Below are 26,930 nucleotides of genomic sequence, written 5' to 3' on the forward strand. Positions count from 1 at the left end.
ACCTTTATCAGCACAACATGTTGAAACTACCACATCTCTACTCCATAGCAGTGAATAGAAATGGCTGACTAAAATTGTCACCTCTTATGTTTTATGTTAACAGCATAAATGGATAACTTACTTTTAACTGTGGTTATCTTTTCAGGTTCTTTGATGTATCTTAATGAAGCTACACTCCTCCATAACATTAAAGTTCGGTATAGTAAAGATAAGATATATGTAAGTGACTGTTCAAATTATTATTCTGTGATGTCGTATTTATTTGTATGTATGTGTGCGTATCATTTTTATTATTTTCATTGAAGTCATATTTATCAGTATGTATGCGTGTATATAATATCAATATACAATATGTGTATATGCATACAGTATATATAAAACATATACACCATGCATCCTAAGATTTTATAACAGTTGTTAAATAATTGCAATATGTTTTGATGTTTATATGCCATTACTAACGCATGTTATGACTCTTAAGCTGGACAGAGCATTTTAATGTGATTGTGGCCTGCAGCATTGGTAGCTGCTAATATAACACTTACTTTGTGCTGACTTCATTCTCTTCTCCATGGTTTAGAAAGTAAGCACACACAGGCCTCCTTTGACAGCTACTAGCTCAGATGACAACCTTAATCTTTTATACTACTCTCAGGTTACCTAATTGTGCTTGATCAATTCTGACCAAATAACAGAAGTAATCCAGCCATCTGCCAGAATAGTAACAGCTGGAATATAGGTTTGACACAGAACATTTCCTCAGAGAAATTATGGTAATTGACACCTAATGACCACGTTTCCACCTTTCTCAGCTCCTACAGTTCCAAAATAAAGGGGGGATACATTGGTTTTTTTGTTTTGTTTTGTTTTTTTACACTATTTTATTTATGCTTAGGTTTTTACTTCTGAAATGCTTTCAAGTTTGTTAGATCAAAGTTTGTAATATTGCTAACAAAGTATCGTAAGTATTGCTTTATGTTGGTTAATGCCTGTTGTAGTTCTAAACATGCACTTAGGAAGACGAATGTTGTATAGAGAATATAGTTTTTAAAAGGCTTATTTTACCTTTTTTCCATGCTAACCATTGGGAACTACGCTGCATCTGAGCAAAAATGCTATTTAGTTCATTTTTAATATGCAAAGCAAACTCATCCATCCATGTCTTCATGCTTTAGTTTGCTGAGACATCATTTTGAAAACACCTCCTAACATTTCTGACCATGGTCATCCTGTGTAAGGGCAAATGATTCATGTAGCATTTACTTTCTGGAATCCATCTATCCTTAGCTCAGATGTGCAGGAACTGCTGTACTTAGCTGACAAAACCCATCCTGAAGACTCCAGGGATGTATTACATCATTTGCCTAGGCCTGGAAACCAGACAAAATTTTTTTAAACAAGTAGCAGCGTAAAGATAAAAATAGTCAATGTTTATTGAGAGCGTAAAGTTCCTCTTTAATATCATTTTCATATGATCTGCTGATATTTACTTTTTTTTAGTGTTCTTGTTAACAGGTTGTAAGTATATTGGGGTAGTTTATCAGCCAGCCACAGGAAGTTGGGGGAAATCTCCTAAAGTTAGAGGAAATCCTCTTTTAGACTATACCGGAACAGGTGTCCCCATTCTAAAATTTCATTTTACCCATTGTTCTAGAGACGATTCTAAAATTTTGGATTTTCCCTTTCTTGGTGACGATATTCACCAGTACAAATAAAGGGCTGAATCTCCTAGATAGGAGCACAGCTATTCTCTCTCCCCAAAAAATTTGAAGATACATTTCAGGGTCCATTTATAAAACATTTGCATGAATGTCATATGCATATGTGCAACTGAAAGTGGTTGTAAAGGTTGAAGGTTTTTTTTTTTTTTTTAACCTTCATGCATTCTTTGCAACCCCCTTCAGCCCCCTTTATATTCACCTGAGCCCAATCCAGCGACGCGCACTAGAGCAGAAGCTCTGCCGAGTCTCTACCTGCTCAGTGGCTGAGACACAGCAGCAGGAGTCATTGGCTTTCACTGCTGTCAGTCACAGCCAATGAGGAGGGAGCATGGCGGGAGGCTGAGCCACGCTGTGTGTGTCTTATAGATGCATAGAGGTTGTTTGGGAGTGAGCACGCACGAGTGCCCCCAGAGCAAGCTGCGTGCACTCAACAGGAGGGAGGGGTCAGGAGTGCCGCTGGGGGTCCCGAGAAAAGGAAGTTCGCTAAGTATGACAGTTATGCTATTTAAAAAGAAATCTGAACCTTTACAAAAACCTAAATGAAATGTCACTGTAATTTTTGTAAGAGATTAATTCCTGTATGATCAGCTCCATCTAGTGTTCAAAATTTGGTATAGTTTTCACATTGTGGTATTTCACAAAGCTCTACCACATTTTGGCAACTAGATAGAGCTGCAGCTGTAGGCATTAATCTCTTACAAAGTTACAGATTGCACAACTACTTCTGATATTTGTGCAAGAAATGTTTCACAAATAGACCCCTTAAAAAACTATAAATATAAAAACGTATAAAAGCAATACTGATCCAAAACCATTCTAGTTTCCTGGTACAATATGATAGCGAAATATATTATACTTTAATTATAGTGTGTGTAACCAGGCTTTTATTCTAGATAAAAGTAACAAACGTTATGATTTAACCGATCACCCCTTTATAATCTCATCCAAATCCCTGGATCCTTTGTACACCTTAACATTTATGTACAGTTTGTGTACTTAATACATCTTACAATCAACTTGTAGCAACTTTTGGCAAACGGTGACAACAAAATGCATAGAATTTTCTTTAGTGGGATTGCTGGTCAGGAAGTCTTCTGTTCTGATAAGCTAAACTATAATATATATCATTACAAATGTGAAAACTTTTTTTGAAAGTGTTATTTGTGTTTGCTGGCCCCTTTGCACTGTGATCTGTTTTGAAGCATGCTCATGTTTTTTATTTGGCTGCTAGCTCCTCAAAATACAGGAATTTAGATTTTTTTTAAAACACCTATCCATGGGAGGGAAGGAGGGGGAGAGGACACTGGTGAAGGGGGGGGGGGCTATAGGTCACTGCTATGGGGAAAGAGATGGCCCTGCCTATAGCAGTGTCCTCTACATATCACCTCCCCCCCAGTAGTGTCCTCTGCCCCCTCTTTTTCCCCATGGTAGTGTCCCAAGCAGTATCCTATCTCTGTACAGAAGAGAGTGGAAGGCAGCACAGTTCTGGATTAAAGGGGTCTTCCCCCAGTTTCCTCCACTGCTGTCATCGTCAGTGCACAGAGGAGAGCGAAAGGCAGCACAGCTCAGGACAGAGGGCGGGAGGAGGAGCTGGCCAAATGTACTTTTCATATTAACAAGCCGGTTATTAGTTGCTGCTAATTGCCCCCCCCCCAATAGAGATTATTTCTATAGTTGTCCTGTACTGTTATCACCAAAAGTGAAAGTAAAAGAATCCCAAATTTTGGGTTGACATCAGAACACTAACTGAGGGGAAATCTTCCAATGGGGACACTAGTTTTGGTAACCTGGTGACACCCCAAGATTCCCTCACTTAGGAGGGATTTCTTCTCAAATCCAGTTTTGTCTATTGGGGCAGGAAGCAAAGGGAAACAGATTACAAAAACAAAACTAGCAGGGGTTATAACCCTTCCTTATTCTATTCAAAATGAAAAAAAAAAGTTTTGCCTTTAGTTCCACTTCAACTTTTACTTTATCTAAAAGCAAACCTTTTTTTCTTTATGGATAGACTTTTTCCTTTTGTCATCTGTTTGCCTTGTTGGAGATTTCCTGTGAATCCCTGTCTTGTAGACACAACAGGAACTCTCACCAAAGTGAGGAAACTATGAAAACTGAAAGGTCCCACCAGTAGGAAAAAAAAAAAGTCACGTAACTCAGGAATCCTTTAAATTCACACAGTATGTCTATTGATCAGATTATAATTCTTATTAAATTAAGGGGACCATGTTAAAACAAGCATCAATAAAACAAAAGAAACTTGGACATGTTAAAATTTGGATATTAGTGGCCATGTTGATGTTTTGTTGATTAGATTATATGCAGGTAATATTACTACATGTGTACTGGATATCTTTTTTAATATTTGTTTTCATTATATTATATTATCTCTCTCTCTCTCTCTCTCTCTCTCTCTCTATACTCTGGATTTGTATGCACTTATGTATTTGTCATTTTTCCACAATTTAGTATCTGTGTATCTTCTTAGATTCCATTTTCAACAAGCTCTTCTTTGTTTGATTTACTAGGAATGTCTCAAACGACAAGACATTTTTTTTATATATTGTTTTATACTAGCTCTATTCTTTTACTGTATCCTAATTGCCCATCTTTGTTTTTTAGACTTATGTGGCCAACATTTTAATTGCGGTAAATCCATATTTTGATGTCCCAAAACTTTATACTTCTGATATCATTAAACAATACCATGGTAAATCACTAGGAACGTTGCCACCACATGTTTATGCAATAGGTATGATTACTTTTTTTGTTTATTTGTTTTATTTGTGATGGATATCCTGTGCATCTATAATTTTCTGCCCTCTGTCTTAAAAGTAATGTATGCCTTCTTTATGGGCTAATGCAGCTGGGAAGCTTGGTTTTTCCTGAAACTTTATAGATCTTGCTGAAGGGGGTGGGAAGGACTGCACAGAACGTTTACTGGACTTTTATATCATTTTCCTAAGCATTTGCAGCTGTAAAGGGTTGTTGACAGAGCTAAGAGTGGCTATTCACTGATAATGCAGCCAACAATGGCAACAACTAAGCATCTTCAGCAGTGACAAGGGTGACCACACTGTGGTGATTTTAATGCAGAAGGAAGGGAACTGTGATCCTATCAAAAGAAGTGCTTATCCTCCGGGTGTAACCGATGGAACCAAGGCAGTCCTTCTGTAATAGGGTGTTACTCAATGTAAGTTGTTAGTGGATCTGGATAAACTCACCATGTTTTTCATTTTCTGAAACGCTGGGGTTTATATGTGCACCTGACAAATTTTTCTTCTCTTGTGTTTTTTTAAAATGCTAAAAATATCTAAATAAAGAATGAAAAGAGAAAAAATGCTTATGCAATGGTTTTATTGGTAGAAGAAACCGGTATTTGTAGAATGTCCCAAGGGTACACCAAACATTCACTGGTGTTGAATCAAACACTGTCATTTAAAGACATTATTAACCTTCCTATCTCCACGTTGTGTTTTTCACCTACATAAGATGTACATTGATCATATAGTTTTATAGTGGCATGTGTACACAGCCTATGGTGCATAAAATCTTCAAATTCCTTTGTCAGAAGTTTTGTTAGTGTTCAAATGTAAGACATGTCGCATGGCTCTGCACCTGTAATACATGACATCTGTCTGTAGTGTGAGAACCGACACTTCCTTTGAAGAAACTACTTATCCCCAAATCCCTGGGTCTCTCAGTCTAGTGCTCTGCAGGTGAGAACTAAGTGCTAAGCAGATCTGAAATAGACGTGTGCAGTGTTTTATCAAATTGGTACTCCCACATTTCTGATGCAACACAGGAAATGGTGAGGCATGCATTGGATGCTGTGTGACTTAGAAAAGTATCCTATCCTATTGGCAAATAGGGACGAGCAAACTGAATTAATACATGGGTATAGGAGATTCAAACTGCCATGACACTGCAAAGTGCAGCCAAAATATGCGATCCTATCAGTACAAGGTAAGGCAAACACATGATACAGGGAATATAACGAATCTAATACCTAGTTAGAACAAAGAAAAGATTTGAAAGTGTGCAATGCCTTTAAAACACATGTATCTGGAAGTTTCACCTGCAGAGAATGTTTGGTGAATGTTAGAATATGCCCCTAGGTGTTTAATTTTTTTTAAAGGCTAAGTTCAGCTTTAGTAACATGTATTCCTGATTTTTAAGGACAGAAATAATAAAAACTCATATCCATATGTCTCAGCAATCCAGATTTCTGTTTCCTGGCTGGATTTGGTCTCTTCAGATATTGTCCAAATGGCATGAAATATGGCTGAACTGGTTATACTTCGTAGCATAAAAAGAATTCTGGCAAATATTCTGAAAAAAATGAGAAATCTGGAATAATATACAAAAAATGGGTAAGGGCATTTCTCGGCATACCATACCATAAGAACAAACACAGCATGCCTCCCAGTAATTGAGCAGTGGTAGGATAGGTGTGCAGTCATCAAAGCACTGGGGCAGAGGCAGCTAATCCAGTGGGTCTGCTTACATGCTCATCCTGTCTCCCCACTTCTATGGCAGGAACTAGGTCTGGCGATATACAAGAGAAGATCCAGTCTTCTCAAAAAATGAACATCTCAGCAGTGTCTGTATTAGGATACAGGTCATTTGGGGCAGTGTGAATAGCGAACCCTTAGTTTTTGAGTTCCATGTTTAGCTCTTTTGCACGATACTCCTGTTTAAACATTTGTTTTTTTTGCACTTCAGGAGTTTATAAAGCAGGTAAAGCACAGACAAAAAACAACTCTGGGTGTCTTGTTGAAGAAGTCAGGCTGATTTGCCTTTTAGCAATCCATTCCACTCTAGAAACTATACCAAAATTTGTAGTGCCTGGGGAAAAAAACACTGTCCTGCAGTTACACTCTATGGAAAGATTGGGCTTAGACCAGAATTCATGTTTTTTTACACTTTTGATCATTCCGAAGATGTACCTACTTGAAACTAGCTTTTTACTTGTGCTTTCAAAAGATCCAGAACCATGACTGCATAACCTTATTTTAATAAAATCCTGACAGCACAACTTTATTAAGATTCATGAAGTAGTGTTAGAAGTTGTTGGAAGTTAGGCAATGTAAAAGTGGGAATACGTTCCTATTGACAGAAAACTAGAGAAATGTGCTTTTAATTCATTTTCAACTCCTGTCCTCGGGGACTACTAAAGGGGACCTATAGATATTCAGTAATTATTAGTTGGTCCGGCCAATTAAAGCAAAATCAGCTGGTAATAATAAAGTTATACTCTGTGCTCTAGGTCTATCATACTATAATAATGATTTTAACTTTTAGTGGATCATAGATAAGGAACAAATAAGCACCCAGTGGAGTTTGAGTCTAAATGTCCATCCTGATTCTTTGTTCAGGACAGCACCTCACTAAGGCCTCATGCACACTGGGCTTAAAAACGTTGCTTTTACAGGTGTGGCAAATTTTTTTCATCCTGTAAAAGCACCTCTTTGTTAGCCTGTGTGCCCATGCACACATAGGCATTTACAGGGATATTGGAAAAGGGGTGTTACGGACTGAAAAAAAACATCACCGGCACGTTTGGAAGGAAAGCTTTTGAGCAGAAAAAAGCAGAACACACAAACTCACAGAAACGCTTGACTCGTTTAGGCACATTAATACATGCTAATGACCAGAATAAATTAATATTCTCGTCAATGGAAAGCATTATCACGCGAACACACATACAAGTTTGTACAATACTGCTTTTGCCGCATTTTTTTTTTTTTTGTGTGCATGAAGCTTAAAGTGGTTGTAAAGGCTGAAGGTTTTGTACCTTCATGCATTTTATGCATGAAGGTAGAAAACCTTCTGTGTGCTGCTTCCCTCACAGCCCCCCTAATACTCACCTGAGCCCCCTCTCAATCTACTGATGTGCACGGCTGGCTTGGGGATCCCTCTCTTCATTGGCTGAGATAGCACTTCCACTGCTGTCAGTCACTGCCACTGAGCCAATGAAAAGAGCACGGGGCCAAAACATGACTCTCTGCATCTTATGGACGCAGAGAGCAAGGCTCGGGAGCGAGCATGTACCAGTGCCCCCTTAGCAAGCAGCCTACTATTGGGGGCACTGGTCAAGGGGGAGGAGCCAGGAGCGCCAGGGGAGGACCCAAGAAGAAGAGGATCAGGGCTGCTCTGTGCAAGACCACTACACAGAACAGGTAAGTATGAGGAGTTTGTTTTAAAACGTGTTAAGTTTTTTTTTTTTTCAAGCCAAACCTTTAGTATGACTTTAGGTGTTGAAGTGGTAAGGAGGAAAGCTGCGATACCTGCACCTTCAAAAACAAAGTCCACTGTGGCAGCTCTCATATTTCTATCTTTAAAGTTCACTTTAATACTATAGCAGACTCCTTTGGCTAATTAAACGCTCTGTTCACTAGGTGGGATTGAACTTAGATATTTTAGCCAGTTGACTGTTGTTCACCAGAACAGGGCCAGGGGTGTCTTCTGTGCCCATAGAGCATGTAAGCCATAGGAATGTGCCACTCTTCTTCTTAAAAAAACGTAAGTCCCTAACAGTTTTTGAGATTGCTTATTAAGCAACCTCTATTTGGAATCAAAAGAACATGTTCCCCAAATCTCATTGCAGGTGAAATAACAATTGTGTTTAAAATGTTCATATACCTGACCTCACACCTTGTAGTGCAGAAAACATGAGCTGCTAGTTGTTTTTGAGGAATGATTGTAAATAATTATCACTCATGCATAAATCTGTGTTTAGCTAGAAATAATCTAATGCCAAAGTGCTGTGAATGAAAATTGTAAAAGTATTTTATGATGTCTTAATATACTCGGTAAAGAAGTTTTATTCCACATAAAAGCTGCCATGTTCAAGCCTACGTTATTTCAGCTGCTTTTTTTCCGAAGTACATGCGAAGTAAATAACTTTTGAAAGCTGGGATTGCCAGAGCATTAAAGTGTTGCTTATTACAATATGTTTTGTTCCAGCCGATAAGGCCTTCCGAGACATGAAGGTTTTAAAGATGAGCCAATCAATCATCGTGTCTGGAGAATCAGGAGCCGGCAAGACAGAAAACACTAAGTTTGTTCTGAGGTTTGTATACTGAAAATTAAGTTAGCTTTCTCTACTATTATTATTTTCACATAATTTTTTTTACTTATAGTTTTGTTTTTTTTTAATACAGTTTCTTTTCCTGTGAAAAAGCTATCCTAAAGGGATTTATAGGCAGACAGATTTTGGCCAAAAAAGTCCATGGTATTTCTGCTGGAACCTTCTGCAGTATGCTTGACTTGGGCAACATGTCAGTGGGGCAGTCTCCGTACCTTTTTCTTTCTAGAATTAGTTATTACCATTTGCAGAATCAATATCTAATCTAATATGTACAATAATAAGCAATTCTCATTTCAGACATATGGACATGCTGTTATTGTTCACCTATGGGAACTCAACATGTCCTGGTGATTAGTTCATCATTACAGTGTTCAGTTTTTGAAAATATTTGCCATGCTTGACCTTCCTTGATTGCCATTATAATTAGAGACCGTTTTGTTTTTTGGAAGATCTTTAAGACCTCTTTTGTGCTCACAGCCTTGAATTTTTTTTGGCCTATTTGAATAAATCTGACTTTTAACTGTCATATGAAGTCAGTAGGGTTTGCTTTATATTAATGAAGTCAGATGAATTTTTTCCCCAATACTCATATACTGTATTTTCCAAACAGGCAGCTATGGTTGCTTGTACGATAATGAGTTTAGAGTTGTAATGAGAAGCTACAATTGGAAGACAACCATATCATATAAACAAGTGTACAGTAGTAGAGGAGACCATAAAAGGAGTAGACCTAACCTACTGATCAGAGAGAAAATTCAACTTTACTTGATTGAGTTTGGTGTTTTTATTAGAAATGCAGTGGCTTCTATGTCTCTCCATCAGTACATATTCTGTAATATTCACCGAATACCTTGTATGTTTTATTCCTGTTGGTCAATGCATCTGTTTTTGACTGATTCTCTGCTGCTATCTATTCTATAATAAAGTTCTTTGTAAAAGAAATGCAGTGGCCTATGACCAGGGGTTGAAAAATTGCACTTGCATTCTAGGAAGCAAAACAAAAACACCTTTTATGCTCATTTTACTTTTTCCTATGCTTAATGTACAGTGGGGATCGAACGTTTGGGCACCCCAGCTAAAAATTTGTATTAATGTGCATAAAGAAGCCAAGGAAAGATGGAAAAATCTCCAAAAGGCATCAAATTACAGATTAGACATTCTTATAATATGTCAACAAAAGTTAGATTAAATTTCCATCATTTACACTTTCAAAATAACAGAAAACAAAAAAATGACGTCTGCAAAAGTTTGGGCACCCTGCAGAATTTATAGCATGCACTGCCCCCTTTGCAAAGCTGAGACCTGCCAGTGTCACGGATTGTTCTCAACCATCATCTGGGAAGACCAGGTTATGTCAATCTCAAAGGTTTTAAATGCCCAGACTCATCTGACCTTGCCCCAACAATCAGCACCATGGGTTCTTCTAAGCAGTTGTCTAAAAAACTGAAACTGAAAATAGTTGACGCTCACAAAGCTGGAGAAGGCTATAAGAAGATAGCAAAGCTTTTTCAGATGTCAGTATCCTCTGTTCGGAATGTCATTAAGAAATGGCAGTCATCAGGAACAGTGGAAGTTAAAGCAAGATCTGGAAGACCAAGAAAAATATCAGACAGAACAGCTCGCAGGATTGTGAGAAAAACAATTCAAAACCCACGTTTGACTGCACGATCCCTCCAGAAACATCTGGCAGACACTGGAGTTGTGGTACACTATTCCACTATAAAGAGATACTTGTACAAATATGGTCTTCATGGAAGAGTCATCAGAAGAAAACCTCTTCTACGTCCTCACCACAAAAATCATCGTTTGAACTTTGCAAATGAACATATAGACAAGCCTGATGCATTTTGGAAACAAGTTCTGTGGACCGATGAGGTTAAAATTGAACTTTTTGGCCGGAATGAGCAAAGGTACGTTTGGAGAAGAAGGGGCACTGAATTTAATGAAAAGAACCTCTGTCCAACTGTTAAGCATGGGTTTGGATCAATCATGCTTTGGGGTTGTGTTGCAGCCAGTGGCACAGGGAACATCTCACGAGTAGAGGAAAAATGGATTCAATAAAATTTCAGCAAATTTTGGATGGTAACTTGATGCCATCTGTGAAAAAGCTGATGTTAAAGAGAGGATGGCTTCTACAAATGGATAATGATCCTAAACACACCTCGAAATCCACGGGGGATTACATCAAGAGGCATAAACTGAAGGTTTTGCCATGGCCTTCACAATCTCCTGACTTCAACATAATTGAAATTCTATGGATAGACCTTAAAAGAGCAGTGCGTGACAGACAGCCCAGAAATCTCAAAGAACTGGAAGACTTTTGTAAGGAAGAATGGGCAAAGATACCTCAAACAAGAATTGAAAGACGCTTGGCTGGCTACAAAAAGCGTTTACAAGCTGTGATACTTGCCAAAGGGGGCAGTACAAGATATTAACTCTGCAGGGTGCCCAAACTTTTGCAGACGCCATTTTTTGTTTTCTGTTATTTTGAAAGTGTAAATGATGGAAATAAAATCTAACTTTTGTTGACATATTATAAGAATGTCTAATCTGTAATTTGATGCCTTTTGGAGATTTTTCCATCTTTCCTTGGCTTCTTTATGCACATTAATACAAATTTTTAGCTGGGGTGCCCAAACTTTCGATCCCCACTGTAGATACTTTAAAGGATATTAAAGTGTTACTAAACCCAGGACCCTGCATTCACTATATCTAGTCCCACAGTACACAGAACATGGAAATGCAATTATGTTGGTAAAAATAAACTGCTAAATACATTTTCTCATCAGCAGTTAGTCTGGAGAGTGTTGCTTGGCCCTGTGCTGATCACATGCACTCTCCCCCCAAAAAAAATAAAAAACTCTATAACGATGCACACCAAACAGAGCATTTGCAGCTTGCCCGAACCTCTGTTCTATCAAGAAATATTTAGGAGACAATGGAAGAAGGGGAGGATCTGAGAAGAGAGGATCAAACATCCTTTTTACAGGATTAACCCCTTAGGTTCCACAGTGAGTATAACAAGCATGCTTTAATGCATATACAGACAGATTTTACTGTTGTGGGTTTAGTAACACTTTAAGGATCAGTTTACACTAGCCGACTTCAAAATGTCGTGATTTTCAGTGGGACTTTGGAGTCCGAATTTGATATGACTTTTAAAATCTTAGGCACTGAAGCCATATTAAAGTCGCAACCAAGTAGTGCAGGAACCTTTTCTGAAGTTGTTGCAACTTCAGTAGGATCAATTAAAACGGACTTCATGTAAAACAGTTGTATTTTACATGTCCTGCGACTTTGGGTGTCTAAAGTCGTATCCGAAATGTCTTCTGATTGTAATTTGATGATGCTAGTGTTAACAATGCCTAAGGGGATAGGGGACTTTAGTTACCATTGCTTCTATGCTACTGAATGTCTGTGACCTTCCTGTCATATATACCTATATGCTTGGTGATGCAGTTACTTCTCTTTATTGCTGCTTTTAATATTACTGTAGGCATTCTGGTTTGCAGTTAATATTGAGCAGCTAGAATAAATAAAGGGCAGTTGGAGCTCCATGCAGATGAGTATGTGAGATGTGACAATTTAATTTCTGGAATGCCTGAAGTGTAGCACTATGGTGGTGACTAACAGAGCCATTTGCACTTGAGCATATTCTGACATGTTCTATATTACACTCGCCTGGGTCATAGACCAGTTGACTCAGTCTTTACGGCATAGTAGAAGAAATAACAAGTGTGTACATTGCTCTGTTGGAAAATGAATGACGCGAATCTGGAGCAGAGGATTAACATCAATTTATGTGTGAAAATTGGCAAAAGTGCAAGCGAAACTTTAGCTCTGTTACAACAGGCTTATTGTGAATATTCCTTTAAGAAATGAAATGTTTTTGAATGGCATTGGTGGTTCAACCACCTGCTGACCGCAGATAGCGTCATATGACGTCCTCCCAGAACACGCTCTCCTGTGCGCCCCTGGCGATCTCTGTGATTGCTGTGTCCTACGGACACAGCTGATCACGTGATGTGGTAAAAGGCCAATCACAGCGGCCTTTTACCACATGATCAGCCGTGTCCAGTGACACGCTGATCACCGGGAAATGCAATTGCCGGTTCTCGGCTGCACTTTCGAAAGTACTGCTGAGAACCGGCAGTTGTCAGAGCAGGGATCGGCACCTATCATCAGGGCACTGATGATCAGTGCCCTGATGATCGGTGCCCAGCAGTGCCACCCACCAGTTCCGCCCACCTGTGCCCAGCAGTGCACCCTCCAGTGCCCAGCAGTACACACACCTGTGCTCAGAAGTGCCACCTACCTGTGCCCAGCAGTGCCACCCACCTGTGCCCAGCCATCTGTGCCCATCAGTGCAGCCCAGCAGTGCTGCCAGTCAGTGCCCAGTTGTGCCAGTCAATGCCTAGCAGTGCTGCCAGTCAGTGCCCAGCAGTGATGCCAGTCAGTGCCACCTATCAGTGCTGTCTATCAGTGCCGCCTATCCGTGGCACCTCATTAGTGCTGCCTATCAGTGCTGCCTACCTGTGCCACCTCATTAGTACTGCCTATCAGTTCCCATCAGTGCTGCTTATCAGTGCCGCCTATTAGTGCCCATCAGTGCTGCCTCATCAATGCACATCAGTGAAGAAGAAAAATTACCTGTTTAAAAAATTTTATAATAGAAACAAAGAAACTTTTTTAAAAAATTTTTTTGCAATATTTTTGTTTATAGCGCAAAAAGTAAAGTGCCCAGCAGCGATTAAATACCACCAAAAGAAAGCTCTATTTGTGAGAAAAAAATGATAAAAATTTCATATGGGTACAATCTTGCATGACTGCGCAATTGTCATTCAAAGTGCGACAGCACTGAAAGCTGATAATTGGCCTGGTAAAGAAGGGGGTATAAGTGCCTGGTAGGCAAGTATTTAAGGAGGGGTGCAAAGATGTCTACAATGACTCAAGAACTTTGCAGCCAAAAATGCAAAGGACAGATGCAAATGTGGATAGAGTGCCTTGGATCTTGACAGAAAATCAGAAAGATTGTCGTCTTTCATCCAATCTTTTGAAGAATGCAGATTTGTAAAATTTTTAATTCTGGAAATTAAATTGTCACACCTCTTATGTGAGTAGGAATTGGGGGGTTAACAGTGCATACTGATAGTGGGAAACTACCTGGATAGGGTTGCCATAATGAACTAAACGAATCCAGATCAGTTATTTTTTCTGATAATATTTAATTCAGCTCTAAAGACACTTTTTCAGTTCTCATTCAATCTACAGTGAACCGCATATATGTGAACAGGCACAATAGAAACCGTCAGGCAAATCTCATCCAATTCGCATATATGTCACCCAGCTCTTATTTTCAGAGGATTGCTATCACCTCTATTGGTGTGGACAACATGCAGTTCTCACTGCCCACTACTGTAGCTGTCAGATTCTGATCTTAGACATAATATCTGCCTTACAGTTATGAAACCATGTCAATATTATCTAGTTTAAAATGTGCTCATTAAATGTGACACACTTTTTTTTTGACAGTTTTAACACATGCACGCTTATTTAATAGGAAAGGGCAAAGTCCAATTTGGAATACCCATGCCAGTCAATCAGAAGTCACAGACTATTAGAACTATAATCCAGGGTTTCTCAACCTTTTTTCAGTCAAGGCACCTTTTAAAGTTATGAAAAATCTTGAGGCACCCTTTAAAGTGATGGACAATCTTCTAATGCAACAAGACCCTCACATGTAGGACACCTAATATTAGAGCTGATTTATTCTTCCAAAGCAAATATACTTTTGCACACTGATAACACTGTTCAACAGGTAAAAAGTTTTGGGCATAAAATTAGCTAATCTTACATAATTTTGGGGTGCTGAAAACGAAAATGACCCTAAAAAATGTTGATTGGCTCTAGTTTCCATGATATATTCACCCATCTAATAACGTAAGCCATTCAAAATTATGATGCAACTTCAGCTGCATATTGCGCAATCGATACTGGTGACCAATAGAAAATTGCATGTATACTGAGATGATGCAATATTAGCCTTTAATTGCATCACTTCACTGCATAAAAGCTGCAGTATCTGTAGCTGATTGTAGTTCGACAGCGTCTTTACATTTCGTTTTATGCTTATATAGGCTACTCAGTAATGCCTCGAACTTGTGTGAATAAAGCAGATAATTTCTGCTATATCTGCGGTGAAATAACTTTTATCTCACAAAAAAGGAGGATAACAGGAATGATTAAGAAAGCCTACAACTTGTATTTTGGCTGCAAGATAGGAGACCAGGACAAGAGCTGGGCACCACATATATGCTGCAATTCTTGTGGGACGGCACTGGAGCAATGGTTGAATGGAAAAAAGGCATCTATGCCTTTCGCTGTGCCAATGATTTGGAGAGAGTCAACAGATCATGTTAGTAATTGTTACTTTTGTATGGTGCCTCCAATTGTAAAAGGGCTAAATAAGAAGAAAAAGTTATCTGTGCACTATCCAAATATTCCATCGGCAATACGTCCAGTTCCTCATGGAGAGGGGCTACCAATTCCTAAAGCACCAGAATCCTTCGTGGTTGAGTCAAGTGAGGAAGAACCTGAAGCGTGTAGTCACGTGCAGTTGTAAGAGATAGCCCTTTCCTCGAATACAAGAGAAAAGCCAAGAGAAGCAAAACCGACACAAACTGAAGACAAAACTAGTGAGAATCCTAAGTATTAAAATGATTCAACTTAGCTTATGGCTATAATTTTTCTTGGTAATCCTATGCAATATATTATGCCATTTAGGCTTTGTTATGTAGTCAATATCACTTGCTTTATATTTGTGGAAAGACATCTATCTATATAATTATTGTGCATTATGTAGTCATTACGCCTATAGTAGAAAACTTTCCGTTTACAGAAAAACTAGAGCCAATTGACAAATTTCATTGTTATATTTGAACTCAGAATGTGAAATTCATTAAGAAATGGATCCTTTTGTTTCCAAAACAGGCAAAAAATAAAAATTTGTTGAACAGTGTAATGATAGTATTCCATTGTTTCTCTTCTCCCTCAGTTTCTCTCTATCACTCAGCTAATTTGACCTTGTTACTGACATACAGGAGCATGCGAGGGTTAAACAAGGATGCTGTGCAGGTGACCGACATCCTCCATATCAACCAATGGCGTCATTGGTTGTTAGGACGCCAGCGGCTAGAAGGTTGTAATGGTGCACAAAGAAAACCTGTGGCTTTGTGTAACTAAAAGGCAGGCTTGATCCACCAAGACATTTTGCCAAGGCACCCCTGAAGAATCTTAACCCCTTCACGCCTAAGGGTAAACAAATCTAAATGCCTAAGCACAACTTTGCAACGTTGACATGTGTTAGTGAAACTGTACATATCATCACAACTGCTTTGTACATCCAGATGAATTATACTGTGTTTTGTTTGTCAGGACAAATTTGGCTTTCATTTGGTGGTAAATGGTAATGGATATCTCCTGATTTTTTTTTTTATTATCAAATGAAAACTGACCCAAAATAGTAAAAAAATAAATAATTGTTTTTAATTCAGCTGTGTGTTTCTTGTTACTACCATAACCTACCATTAAAGAACAACCCAAAATACATTTTACAGCTCTTGACGATCGCAGCTATACCATATGTGTGTATGTTATTTGTTGTTTGTACCCGTAGTACAGCCCAGAAACAATAGTGCACATTTTGGTTTTTTTGGGGTTTTTTTTATTTTACCTATAACACACGGACAGTGACACTGATACCAATTTTTTTTGTAAATCCTGACGTTTGACCCTGACCTTGACCCAAACACTTACCCTGGTACTGAGCTAGATCAAACCTTGATCTAGGTATTTTGTTCTTTATTTTTTACTATTTATGTATCTTTTTTTTTTTTTTTAACAAACATTTTTTTCCCCTCTATTCCAGGAGTTATAGAGATACAATGCATCTCTCTCCTCCATTCATAGAGAGAAAAAAAACCAAGGGGGCTGGGCTCTACAGTGACTGATCACTGTGATAGCCAATCAGAGGCTACCATAGCGATTATGTCACCCGGAATCGAGAGTCCCGGGTCCTGACCGTTAGAACGGGACCGGGGGCACTCAGTGATACCCTGGTCTTTTGCTAGGAGTGCGCTGTGCGGTGCGCTCACAGCAGAAAGACAGGTACGCAAATATGCGGCCCCACAGAAAAAAGCCCAGTTCTATGAGGCCGCATATTTGTGTTACGTCGGCGTCAAGGGGTTAAAGGCACTGCAGTGTGCCTGGGCATCCTGATTGAAAAAGGCTGCTGTAGACTGACATTTAATATGTTGCCACGGCCTTTTGTATACTTAGGTTGCCACGGCTTATTGTATACTTACACCATGTATTTTGCCCTTTTCACTATTTTCTGCAATAAGTGCAATAAGTACAGTACACATTTGACTATATCTTGTAAGCTAAAAATGCTTATAGACCATTGAACTATATTATACAGTTAGCAACTACTACGGTCCAAATAAGTTGCTGTATATTCTGTAAGAAACATTTGCTGCCTGTTCATTTGTCAGGTGTGGCTGCAGTTAGATCCTGTAAATATCAGGTTAATAACATATCCGGCAAGCGCCTGTTGTTTTGAGATTTTGCTTCCACATTGAATTCTTGATTGTAAATGCACACTTGACTACCTGTGAACATTTTAAAATGATTCATGAGTCAATGCTAATGGTAACTGTAAATGATAACCATTTGCACACAGGAAGCAGCTCCGCTCTTTAAATACATATCTCCACTCTTCAAAAATACTTTCAATCCAGTAACATTATAATTGTTCAGTTCCATAAAATGTACCAAATGTGTTTTTGTATGGGCAGTTTTGTTTTTAATATTTTATATTGTGAAAAGTCTTCAAGAAAAATAAGTTTAAAAAATATAAGGTTATTTTCTAAATAAACATTGAGCAAGGAGGTGATAAGCTGTGTTTCTTAATCGTACAATACAGAACACAGGGGATTTCATATTTATGACTACTTGGGTTACGCTGACACATTTCAGTGAATGGACACTGGCCAAAAAGAAAGGCAGTAATCCCTGCCCAGACATAACCCCTCCAGATTCAGCTAAGTCTTAGCTTTTAGCTAGTATCTCCTTAGGTGATGGATGAGCCTACAGATTTCTTTCTAAAATTATTCTCTCTTGGCTTCATCCCCTAAAGAATATGTAAACTCAATATTTCATATTCCTGATATGTGCCTGCTGTACCATGAATTTGTATTTAAATGTATCATGTTCTCTTTGTATTGCTTACTTTGTGTGGAATCCCTGGTGTTCCTGCCTGTTCCTCTGATTTTTCTATTAAAACTGACCACACTAGGCATGAGAGCACAGTGTGGTCAGTTTCTGGCTGAGCTAAGAGCTAATCCAATGATCAGGCTTATGCTGACAACATCCCCCCCCTGCCGTGCACAGCCAATCACTGGGAAGATCAGTGTACTACTGCTTCTCCTGCCTCAGCTTCTGCTGTAGCTAACAGAGTGCATGTAATCACTTAGAAAAAGGGTAAAAAAGGTATCTAGAATGTTGTTTATATCTATACACCAGCCTTTTTCACCCATGGTGCCTTCAGGTTTCTTTAGAGATGCCTTGGCAAAATGCCTAAAAATTGCCCCACATTTTGGACAAGCCAGTGAGTGGATCAAGCCTACCTTTTAGTTACACAAAGTCACAGGTTTTCATTGTGCATGATTACAACCTTCTAGCCACCAGCATCCTAACAACCAGTGACCTCATCATTTGATAAGGAGGATGTTGGGCACCTGCACAGCATAGGTGTTTGTCCCTCCTGATGGAGAAGAGAATCACTGAAATACTAGTTGGTCCCTATGTGCAAAGGTGTGTTTACTTTGGAAGAATAAATCACCCCTAACGTTCGGTGTCCTACATGTGTGTATGTTGCTGCATTGTGTAAAACTTAATTTAGTTTTTTAAATTTTTGAATGGGGTGCCTTGAGTTTGGGCATAGATTTAAAGGGCACCCTTAAACTGAATGGGTTGTTTTACAAGGTTTACATATACTTTTACCTCTTCCCGTCCACCCACAATATACTGCGGCTGGGCAGCAGCTACAGGTAAAGCGACGTACCCGTACGTTGCTCTGGCTGTAATAACACAAGGGCACGTTACGCCCCCGAACGGGCACGCTGCGCTCCCCCACTGCAGCTGCTCTGTCTGGCAGACACAGTGGAATGAAGATCCCGGTGAATGGAACCCAGTGATCATGTGATTGCTATTCGATCACATGATCACAATGTAAGCAAAGCTGTTGTGAATCAATCTCATTCATAACAGCTCTGCTTCTCTTCCTAGTGAGCTGTGATTGGCCCACAGCTATCACATGATACATGGGACCAATCACAGCACCCTGTAGTACCCTGTACCATGTGACCAGCTCCAGCCAATCAGAGATCACTATCTTAAGCTGTCATAAACCTAACTCATTGATGACAGTTCATTAATGAGTTAGATTCATGACATAAAGCTTTGCATTGCAGGAGAAATACAGATCATTTCTGTATTCAAGCAAAGTGTAAAAAAAAAAAAAATCCCTGATTACCCCTCCCCCCACAGTAGTACAATGTTGCTATGGTAACATTGTACTATTACTACTTTAATAAAAGTATTAAAAAAAAATGTACAAATGTTAAAAAAAATTAAATAAAAAATACCATATTGAGAAATTAAAAAAAAAAAGTATTTTAAAGGGTTTATTTTTACTTGCCAAGCGCTTACCCGCATTTTGCAGATGAGCATCAGCTGTTGAAAAAGCGACATAATCTTGCGTCACGTCCTGTATTGGGGTGTGAACGCACCTGCGCCCCCCCTGCTGCCCCCTCCCCAGTCGGTCCAATGAGAGAAGAGAGAACACGGCACCAAGTAAAAGCACTACACACACACGTGCCGTCATCCAGCCAGTGCCATTAGTACAGTGTGAGTATATAACATTTTTCACTGATCACTGTATTCCTGCCGCTAGTGAGATCAGATAATGTCAGGGTCAGTAAGCGCCCCTCCCAGCCAGGGTCTGCTAATGTTAGATTGCCCGCACACTATTGTACTTGCGCTATAGGTCGCTGATCACCGCCACTACTAGTATAGTGTTTGTACGGATCAATATATTGATCATGAACAGAACTATACTAGTGCCTCCTTTGTATAATGTCCCCAAAAACGCAGTGTTAGCAGGATCAGCCCCTCCGTTGTTTATCACGGAAGATTTGTACCAATTGATTGTGGGCCAAGGCAGTTTATACGCACAACAATACAACGCTGCCCACCCACATTCAGCTCTTTCCAGGCAATTCGCATGGAAACCTATGACAGTTTCTGAGTTTAAAACTTTTTTGATACTTATATTCAACATGGGTATTACAAAAAAGAATAAATTGCGGTCATATTGGTCCACAGACCCAATTCATCTTATGCCCACGTTCTCTGCTGTTACGTATATGCCCAACATGGACCAGCAATGTACTGGTACGTCGCTGGATTTTGAGTGGTTATACCGGAATGATGCCTGCTACAGGCATCATCCTGGTATTGTTTTTTTTAGCTGGCTATCGACTTTCATTTAAAATCAATCCTAGTGGCCAGTTAGCTGCTGAATTGTTTTTATGAGCAGTGGGATCAGAGACCAGAATGACTCCAATCATCTCTATAGTCTATGGAATCGGAAGCTACGAGTATTTCATCACTTCAGTTTCGAGGATATAAACAGCGTCATTTGTAAATTGGGAAAGCATCTGATAACACCGATCTTGGGGAGATAAGATGATGTAAGGACAGATGAGATATATGGAGTCTAATAGACCCCAGATTTCTTAAAAAAAAAAAAAAAAATACCTGTCAATGCCTATTGCAGTCAGAGGGGATATTTACATTCCCTGTGATAGCAATAAAAGTGATTATAAAAAAGAAAGGGACAGTGTAAAAATAATGTAAAAAATGAAAATAACAAGAGAAAAAAAAAAAGCACCCTTGCCCCACTGCATACGCGCACCTGCATGCGCAAGCTTTGACCCCATGACTGTATGTAAACAGCTGTTGCACCATGTATATGAGGTATCACCGTGAACGTCAGATCGAGGGCAGTAATTCTAGCACTAGACTTCCTGTGTAAATATAAATTGGTAACCTTGTAAAGGCTTTTAAAGCATCACCTAGGGGTAATAAAAATGTATGTAGTTTGTTGCCATTGCACCTGCATGTGCAATTTTAAAGCATGTCATGTTTAGGATCTATTTACTCAACGTAACATCTTCTTTTATATTTTATCAAACAATTGGGCAATTATTGTGTTTTGTGCATTAATATTCTAAAAAGTGTATTTTTTCCAAAATATTTGCATTTGAAAAATCGCTGCGCAAATACTGCGTGACGTGAAAAATTCCTTTGCGTTAAAAAAAATATATAATGTTTGGGGGTTCAAAGTTATTTTCTAGCAAAAAAAACAGTTTTTTCATGTGAACAAAAAGTGTCAGAAAAGGCTTGGTCTTCAAGAGTGGGTGATGTGTGGCATAAGCTTCTAATGTTGGCCCTGAAAAGCCAGGATAGTAGAAGCCTCCCCCTCCAAATGACTCCTTTTTGGATAGTAGACACTCCAAGGTATTTGCTAAGAGGCATGGTGAATATTTTACAGATCTCATTTGTTACCACATGTTTTTGGAAAACAAATAAAGAAAAAAAAATTATTTTTTATTTTTTTCTTTTTCATACCTCTGTGAGAAAAATTATATCTGTAAAATACTTACCATTACTCTTATCAAATTCCTTTGGGTGTTTCCAATTTTCCAAAAAGAGTCATTTGGGGGGTGTTTGTACTATCCTGGCATTTTAGAGCCTTTGAAACTGTAATCGGTAGTGGGAAAGTGATATGAGGAAATATGCCCTCTGAAAGCCTGGAGGTGGTCATTGGATTTTGGGGGCTTGTATGTAGCTAGGCTGCCATAAAGTCTCTCACATGTGGTATCCCCATACTCGGGAGAAGTATAAGAATGTGTTTTGGGGTGTTATTCCACATATAACTGTGGCATGCATGAGCAATATATCATTAAAGTGACAACTTTGTGTAAAAAAAAAAAAAAAGAGTGTCATTTTCAACAAATTTGTGGCAGAAAATAAAATGTTCCATGGACTCAAAATGCCTTTCTGCAAAATCCTTGGGGTGTCTACTTTCCAAAAAGGGGTCATTTGGGAAGGGGGGGTTGTACTGCCCTGGCATTTTAGCACCTCAAGAAATGTGATAGGCAGTCAAAAAGTAAAAGCTATGTAAATTCCAATATATATACCATAGTTATAGATGCTATAACATTTACACAAACCAATTAATATACATGTATTGAGATTTTTTTTTTACCAAAGACATGTAGCAGAATACATTTTGGCCTAAATTTATAACTAGCTGAGTTTATTAGTTCTTTTTTACACGTAAAATGAAAAAGATTGTTTTTTTTTTCTTTCAAAATTTTCTCTTTTTTTTGTTTATAACGCAAAAATTTAAAACTGCAGAGGTGATCAAATACCACCAAAAGAAAGTTCTATTTGTGTCAGAAAAGGACAAAAATTTGGTTTGGGTACAGCATTGCACGACCGCACAATTAGCAGTTGAAAAAGCGCAGTGCCGAACAGCAAAAAAATGGCCGGTTATGAAGGGGGGTAAATCTTCTGGAGGGCAATTGGTTAAACTGTTTCTTGTGTCTTACTCACTGAGATCAGACTCTAGTTCACCACAATTAGAGCCTGACCTCAGTGAGTAAGACACAAGAATATGTTTAATATGTATTCTATTGTGTGTTTATAATTGATTTGTATGTAGATACTCGACATGCCAAACCTTAAAATTGTTTGCAGCCGTGAAATGGCGACATACTTCAGTACCCTGTATTTTCCCTAGGTGACACTTTAAAGCGGAGTTTCAGCTGAAAAAAAAAAAGCAGGTACAAAAACTGTAGCTGCTGACTTTTAAAATACAGCCACTTGCCCGTCCCTTGGTCCAGTGGTGTCCTCACCACCACTGGTTTCACCTGCCAGCTTCTCTCCCTGGCGCCGGCATCTTTAATGTGGGCACCTGGCTGTGACAGCTTGCGACTTCACAGCCGAGTGCCCACTGCGCATGTCCGAGAAGCTCTGCACTTTGTGAATGGCCCCATATTCTTTTGGGACCTTTAACGTGTCCCAGAAGACTACGGGGAGGGAGGGAGCCTAGGCGATCGCCGCGGAAGTGGGAGTGGTTACCTGTCAAATACCCCTCCCCCTCCTGCTCCCCAAAGGTGCCAATCCTAATGGGGAGCGGTGGATAAAGCATTAAAGCGTAACCCCCTTTTGAGTGGAACTCCGGTTTAAAAGCCCCTACAGGTCTTCAGTTTAGAGTTCCACAGGAGCTCTGGTGCTAGAATTATTGTTCGCGGTGCTATGTAAGATGCGTATCTCAATAAATCTTTTAGTGCGTTTATGTTCATAGATGCATGTATGTGGGGGTCGGTGCCTAAAAAAAACCCACATTTTTTGGGGCGGTGGGGATAAGGGGGGTGGAATTTTATGTGCTTGGGTGTAACTTTTATTTTTTACAAAAAGTCCCCTATGTGGTGAGTTTTTAGGGTGACAGATTCTCTTTGAGACACCAGCAGTATAAAAGAACCTTGATGTCTTACCTGTCCTTCAGTGAATCTAATGCACTATAGATTGCACTGTATTAGATTCGTGACATGGGGACCCAGAAGGAACATTTTACACGTTGCTTCCAGGTCAGCAAGAATAAAGGGAGGAAAGTGGCCACATGTCCACCAGCAGTTTGTGTAAAACTGCTGTCAAATGCATACAACATAAGGACCTGGCAGTAAAAGGGTTAAACTACTCAAGAGATGCCCTTGTTGCTCCTTGCATGCAAGATTGTCTTTCTGGTTGCCATTACCTTGGCTCACAGGATCTAGGTGTTTGCTGTGCTTTCTTGAAACAAACCTTTTTCTGGTGTTGAGGCCTTGGTCCTCCTAAGGTAGTTTCTTCATTCCACCTAAATCCAGGACATTGTGCGCCATCTTGTTGTTCTCCTAAGCATCCTGAGGAAAAGGTGCTGTTTGAATTATCCAAGTTTTTACCTGAAACCTACAGTCTGATTCTTTGTTTTGTGTGTGGGTTCTTTCATGGATGGATCAGGCTGCTTCTTGTCAGCTTATTTCTCAGACTTATGGTTTGATGGGCAAAGTTCCTTCTTTCCTGGTAAAGGACTATTCTACCATTAGTGCCACTGCTTCCTAGGCCATTCAGCATCTAGCTTCTGTTGTCAAAGTTTATATGGCTTCTACCTCATTTTCTTTTCACAGATTTACCAAGGTTTACCAGGAAGGTGTTCTCTCCTCTTTAGGACTCCAGTTTTGGGCAGAAGGCCTTGTAGGCAGCTTTGTAACTGGGCTCCTCCTACTTAGTTTTTTGGGCGATTGGTTCTTCTGTAAAATCTTTTCTTGGAGTACATCACATGAAGCAGAGATCCCACCCCTCTTGCTTGTATCCCTCATTGCTTGCTACAAAACTTGGCTTCAGCTCCTCACAGTTCCGCTGAACCTAACATTTCATATTTGGGATATGTGCCTGCTGTACCATGTACTTGTCTGAAAAAGTATCTTGTTCCCTTTGAGTTGCTTCCTTTGTGTGAAATCCCTGGTGCTTCTGCCAGCCCCCCTGCTTTCCTATTAAAATCTGACCACGCTAGGTATGAGAGCACAGGATGGTCAGTTTTCTAGCTGTGCTGAGAGCTAATCCAATGATCAGGCTTGTTTTAACACAGGCATGCTCAGCGTGCTGCTGTTTTCTCCTATATATAAAGGGGTGTTTATATATTTTTTATATTTATTACACAAACATTTTTCACTTCCATTTGAGGGTTTACATCTTCTCTAATGCCTGGGTGGGGATTCCTGCTTTTATTTTTAGCCAGTGTCCATTCACCTGAAGGTGGCAGCATAATCTAAGTAGTTCTGAATAATTGATGTACTCCAAGAAAATAATTTTTCAGGTAGGCCAAAAATCTTAGTTTAATTACATTGAATTTTGTAGCTAATACAAAGTTAGTAATGATTGATGGCCATTTTAACAGCACCCTTAAATCCAAATTGTTTTGTTTGAAATTAAACAAGATACACCAAAGGTTCAGAAATCCTAACATTTGTAATGTTTTTTTTTTTTTCAATCTGAAAATCAACTAAAGCAAAAGCACAACCCCCCCACCTCTTCCCAAAGCAGCATTCTTTAGATAAGACCACTACACAGTGCAGGCAGAGCTCTCTCTGTGGGGGTCTGATACACCCCCCACTGTGTCATAGCTAGAGCTCTGCATTCGTGGGGTTGTGAGCTTTGCTATATAAAATATTCCTGGTTATGTATCAGTGGAATCCTAGTGTGTGTTTCTATTCTAAAGACCTTCTTTGTCTGATGTATTAAATTCATATATGCGTGTTTAGTAAAGCAGAATGAAAAAGAAAAATAATATGCAACGGGTAGTCTTCTATTATCTACATGTTTATTGCTTGGTGGCTGTGGCGGTTTGTTTTCCTTTTTCTTTCTCCATGTTCCTCGTAGTCCTGCAGCACACGTTTTTGTGTGTATGTAGTACAGAAAGTCTGGAGAATGCATAGATGGTGGTGAATGCTCAATGGTAAAACACAGTTGAGCGAAATGTGTCACAAAATATCCCATATTCCAGTGAGGCGTTCTCATTGTCTACACTGCGTGATTGATTGTAGCTGAGCTCCCAATCCTTAAAGAATCTGAATTTACATAGCAATGGAACAATCTTACATATATATTCAAATCAAAATTAAACGTGCAAGATAAAAGAAATCTAGATCTGGCTGGAGCTGTATTGTTATCTCTGTTGGATGGCTATGGGTAATATCGGTCTTGATTTTACATATACACAAGCAGGTCACTAATTTAAATATTATCAAAAACAGATGTTTGCATGTATTGTAAAAATGAGCAGTCTCAGTAGTGACTTTTCTTCATTGTCTTATAGGTATCTGACTGAATCTTATGGGTCTGGGCAAGATATTGATGAGAGGATTGTAGAAGGTATGTGGAAAAAACCTTACTCAGTTTTGTTTCCTTATTTACCCTACAGAATGCCTAAATGCTCAGGCCAAAGTTAGTAGTGTCTGCTAACTTTACAGTGCTGTAATTGTATTTGATGAACATAGTATTAAACAAACTCACCCTGCCATCTTCAGGATGCAGTGGCATCTGCAGTGCCACCGTTGGGCTAAAGGCTTATTTTGTCAAGTAAACCTGCAGCCTGCATGTGATCACTGTGTAGCAGCTGACATAGTGATCACACGATTAAGACTCATTCTGATTGGTTCCTTATCATTAGTGAGGACCTTAGCTGTCAGCAACCATTTCCGAGCTATTAGTCACACAAAGTTCTTTTTCATGGTGTTAGTGGGAGGATGTTAATTGAAGGCTAACTCCACCTTTCCACCCATGGTATACACATATTTGGGGAGTAACATGGTGCCAAGCGGAAAGTACAGTCTTGTTTTAAAATTACTATTATAGAGGTGTGGTTCAAGTTCTTTTGGCCATACTTCTGTAGGCCACAGGAGTGCACTTAGTTTTTCACTCCTGTTACCCAGATTCAGCCAACAGTGGGCTAAGGTTTATTATTGGCTGATGTCACAGAGCCAGGCTCTGTAGGGAACCCAATAGTGTCAGGATCCACCCAGATGCCTGATCAGCAGCTGGCTCCGGATTCTCAATATGGAGCTGTGAGCCTGAGTCAACTGCTCCTGCCCCCTGGAGGGGAAGAGCACTGACCCTAATCACTCTCTGCTCAGGGCAGGCATGAAAACTGAGCGATTAACTGTCTTTGATTGCTCAGTTCTCGTTGAAGAGCTGAGAGAAGGACAGCTGCAGCTTCAGATTGATGCTGCAGCCATATAGATGAATATGTATAGTGGGTTTTTTTTATAATCAAATCGTGCACTTTAAATTTAAAATTTTGCACCTATTTCTGAACATTAGAAACACTTATATAACAAACCAGTAAGTATTTTTTACAAACACAGTCTTACTATTTCTGCTATTTTATGAGG

General features: G+C 39.3%; 1 protein-coding gene across 5 annotated transcripts in view; it reads left to right on the top strand.

Moving 5' to 3' along the window:
• Positions 1-26,930, top strand: part of MYO6 (myosin VI) — a 374,955-nt gene that overhangs the window by 116,315 nt on the left and 231,710 nt on the right. For all 5 annotated transcript variants that reach the window (XM_089681402.1, XM_089681403.1, XM_089681405.1 and 2 more), the window contains exons 4-7: positions 146-219; positions 4,341-4,470; positions 8,688-8,793; positions 25,856-25,911. In XM_089681402.1, the coding sequence (XP_089537528.1) occupies positions 146-219; positions 4,341-4,470; positions 8,688-8,793; positions 25,856-25,911 (366 nt within the window). The remainder of the gene's footprint in view (positions 1-145; positions 220-4,340; positions 4,471-8,687; positions 8,794-25,855; positions 25,912-26,930) is intronic.

The sequence above is a fragment of the Staurois parvus genome, unplaced genomic scaffold, assembly GCF_062004578.1.
Source record: "Staurois parvus isolate SC_StPar_1 unplaced genomic scaffold, SC_StPar_1.0 ptg000264l, whole genome shotgun sequence".
In the NCBI taxonomy this organism is placed as follows: domain Eukaryota; kingdom Metazoa; phylum Chordata; class Amphibia; order Anura; family Ranidae; genus Staurois; species Staurois parvus.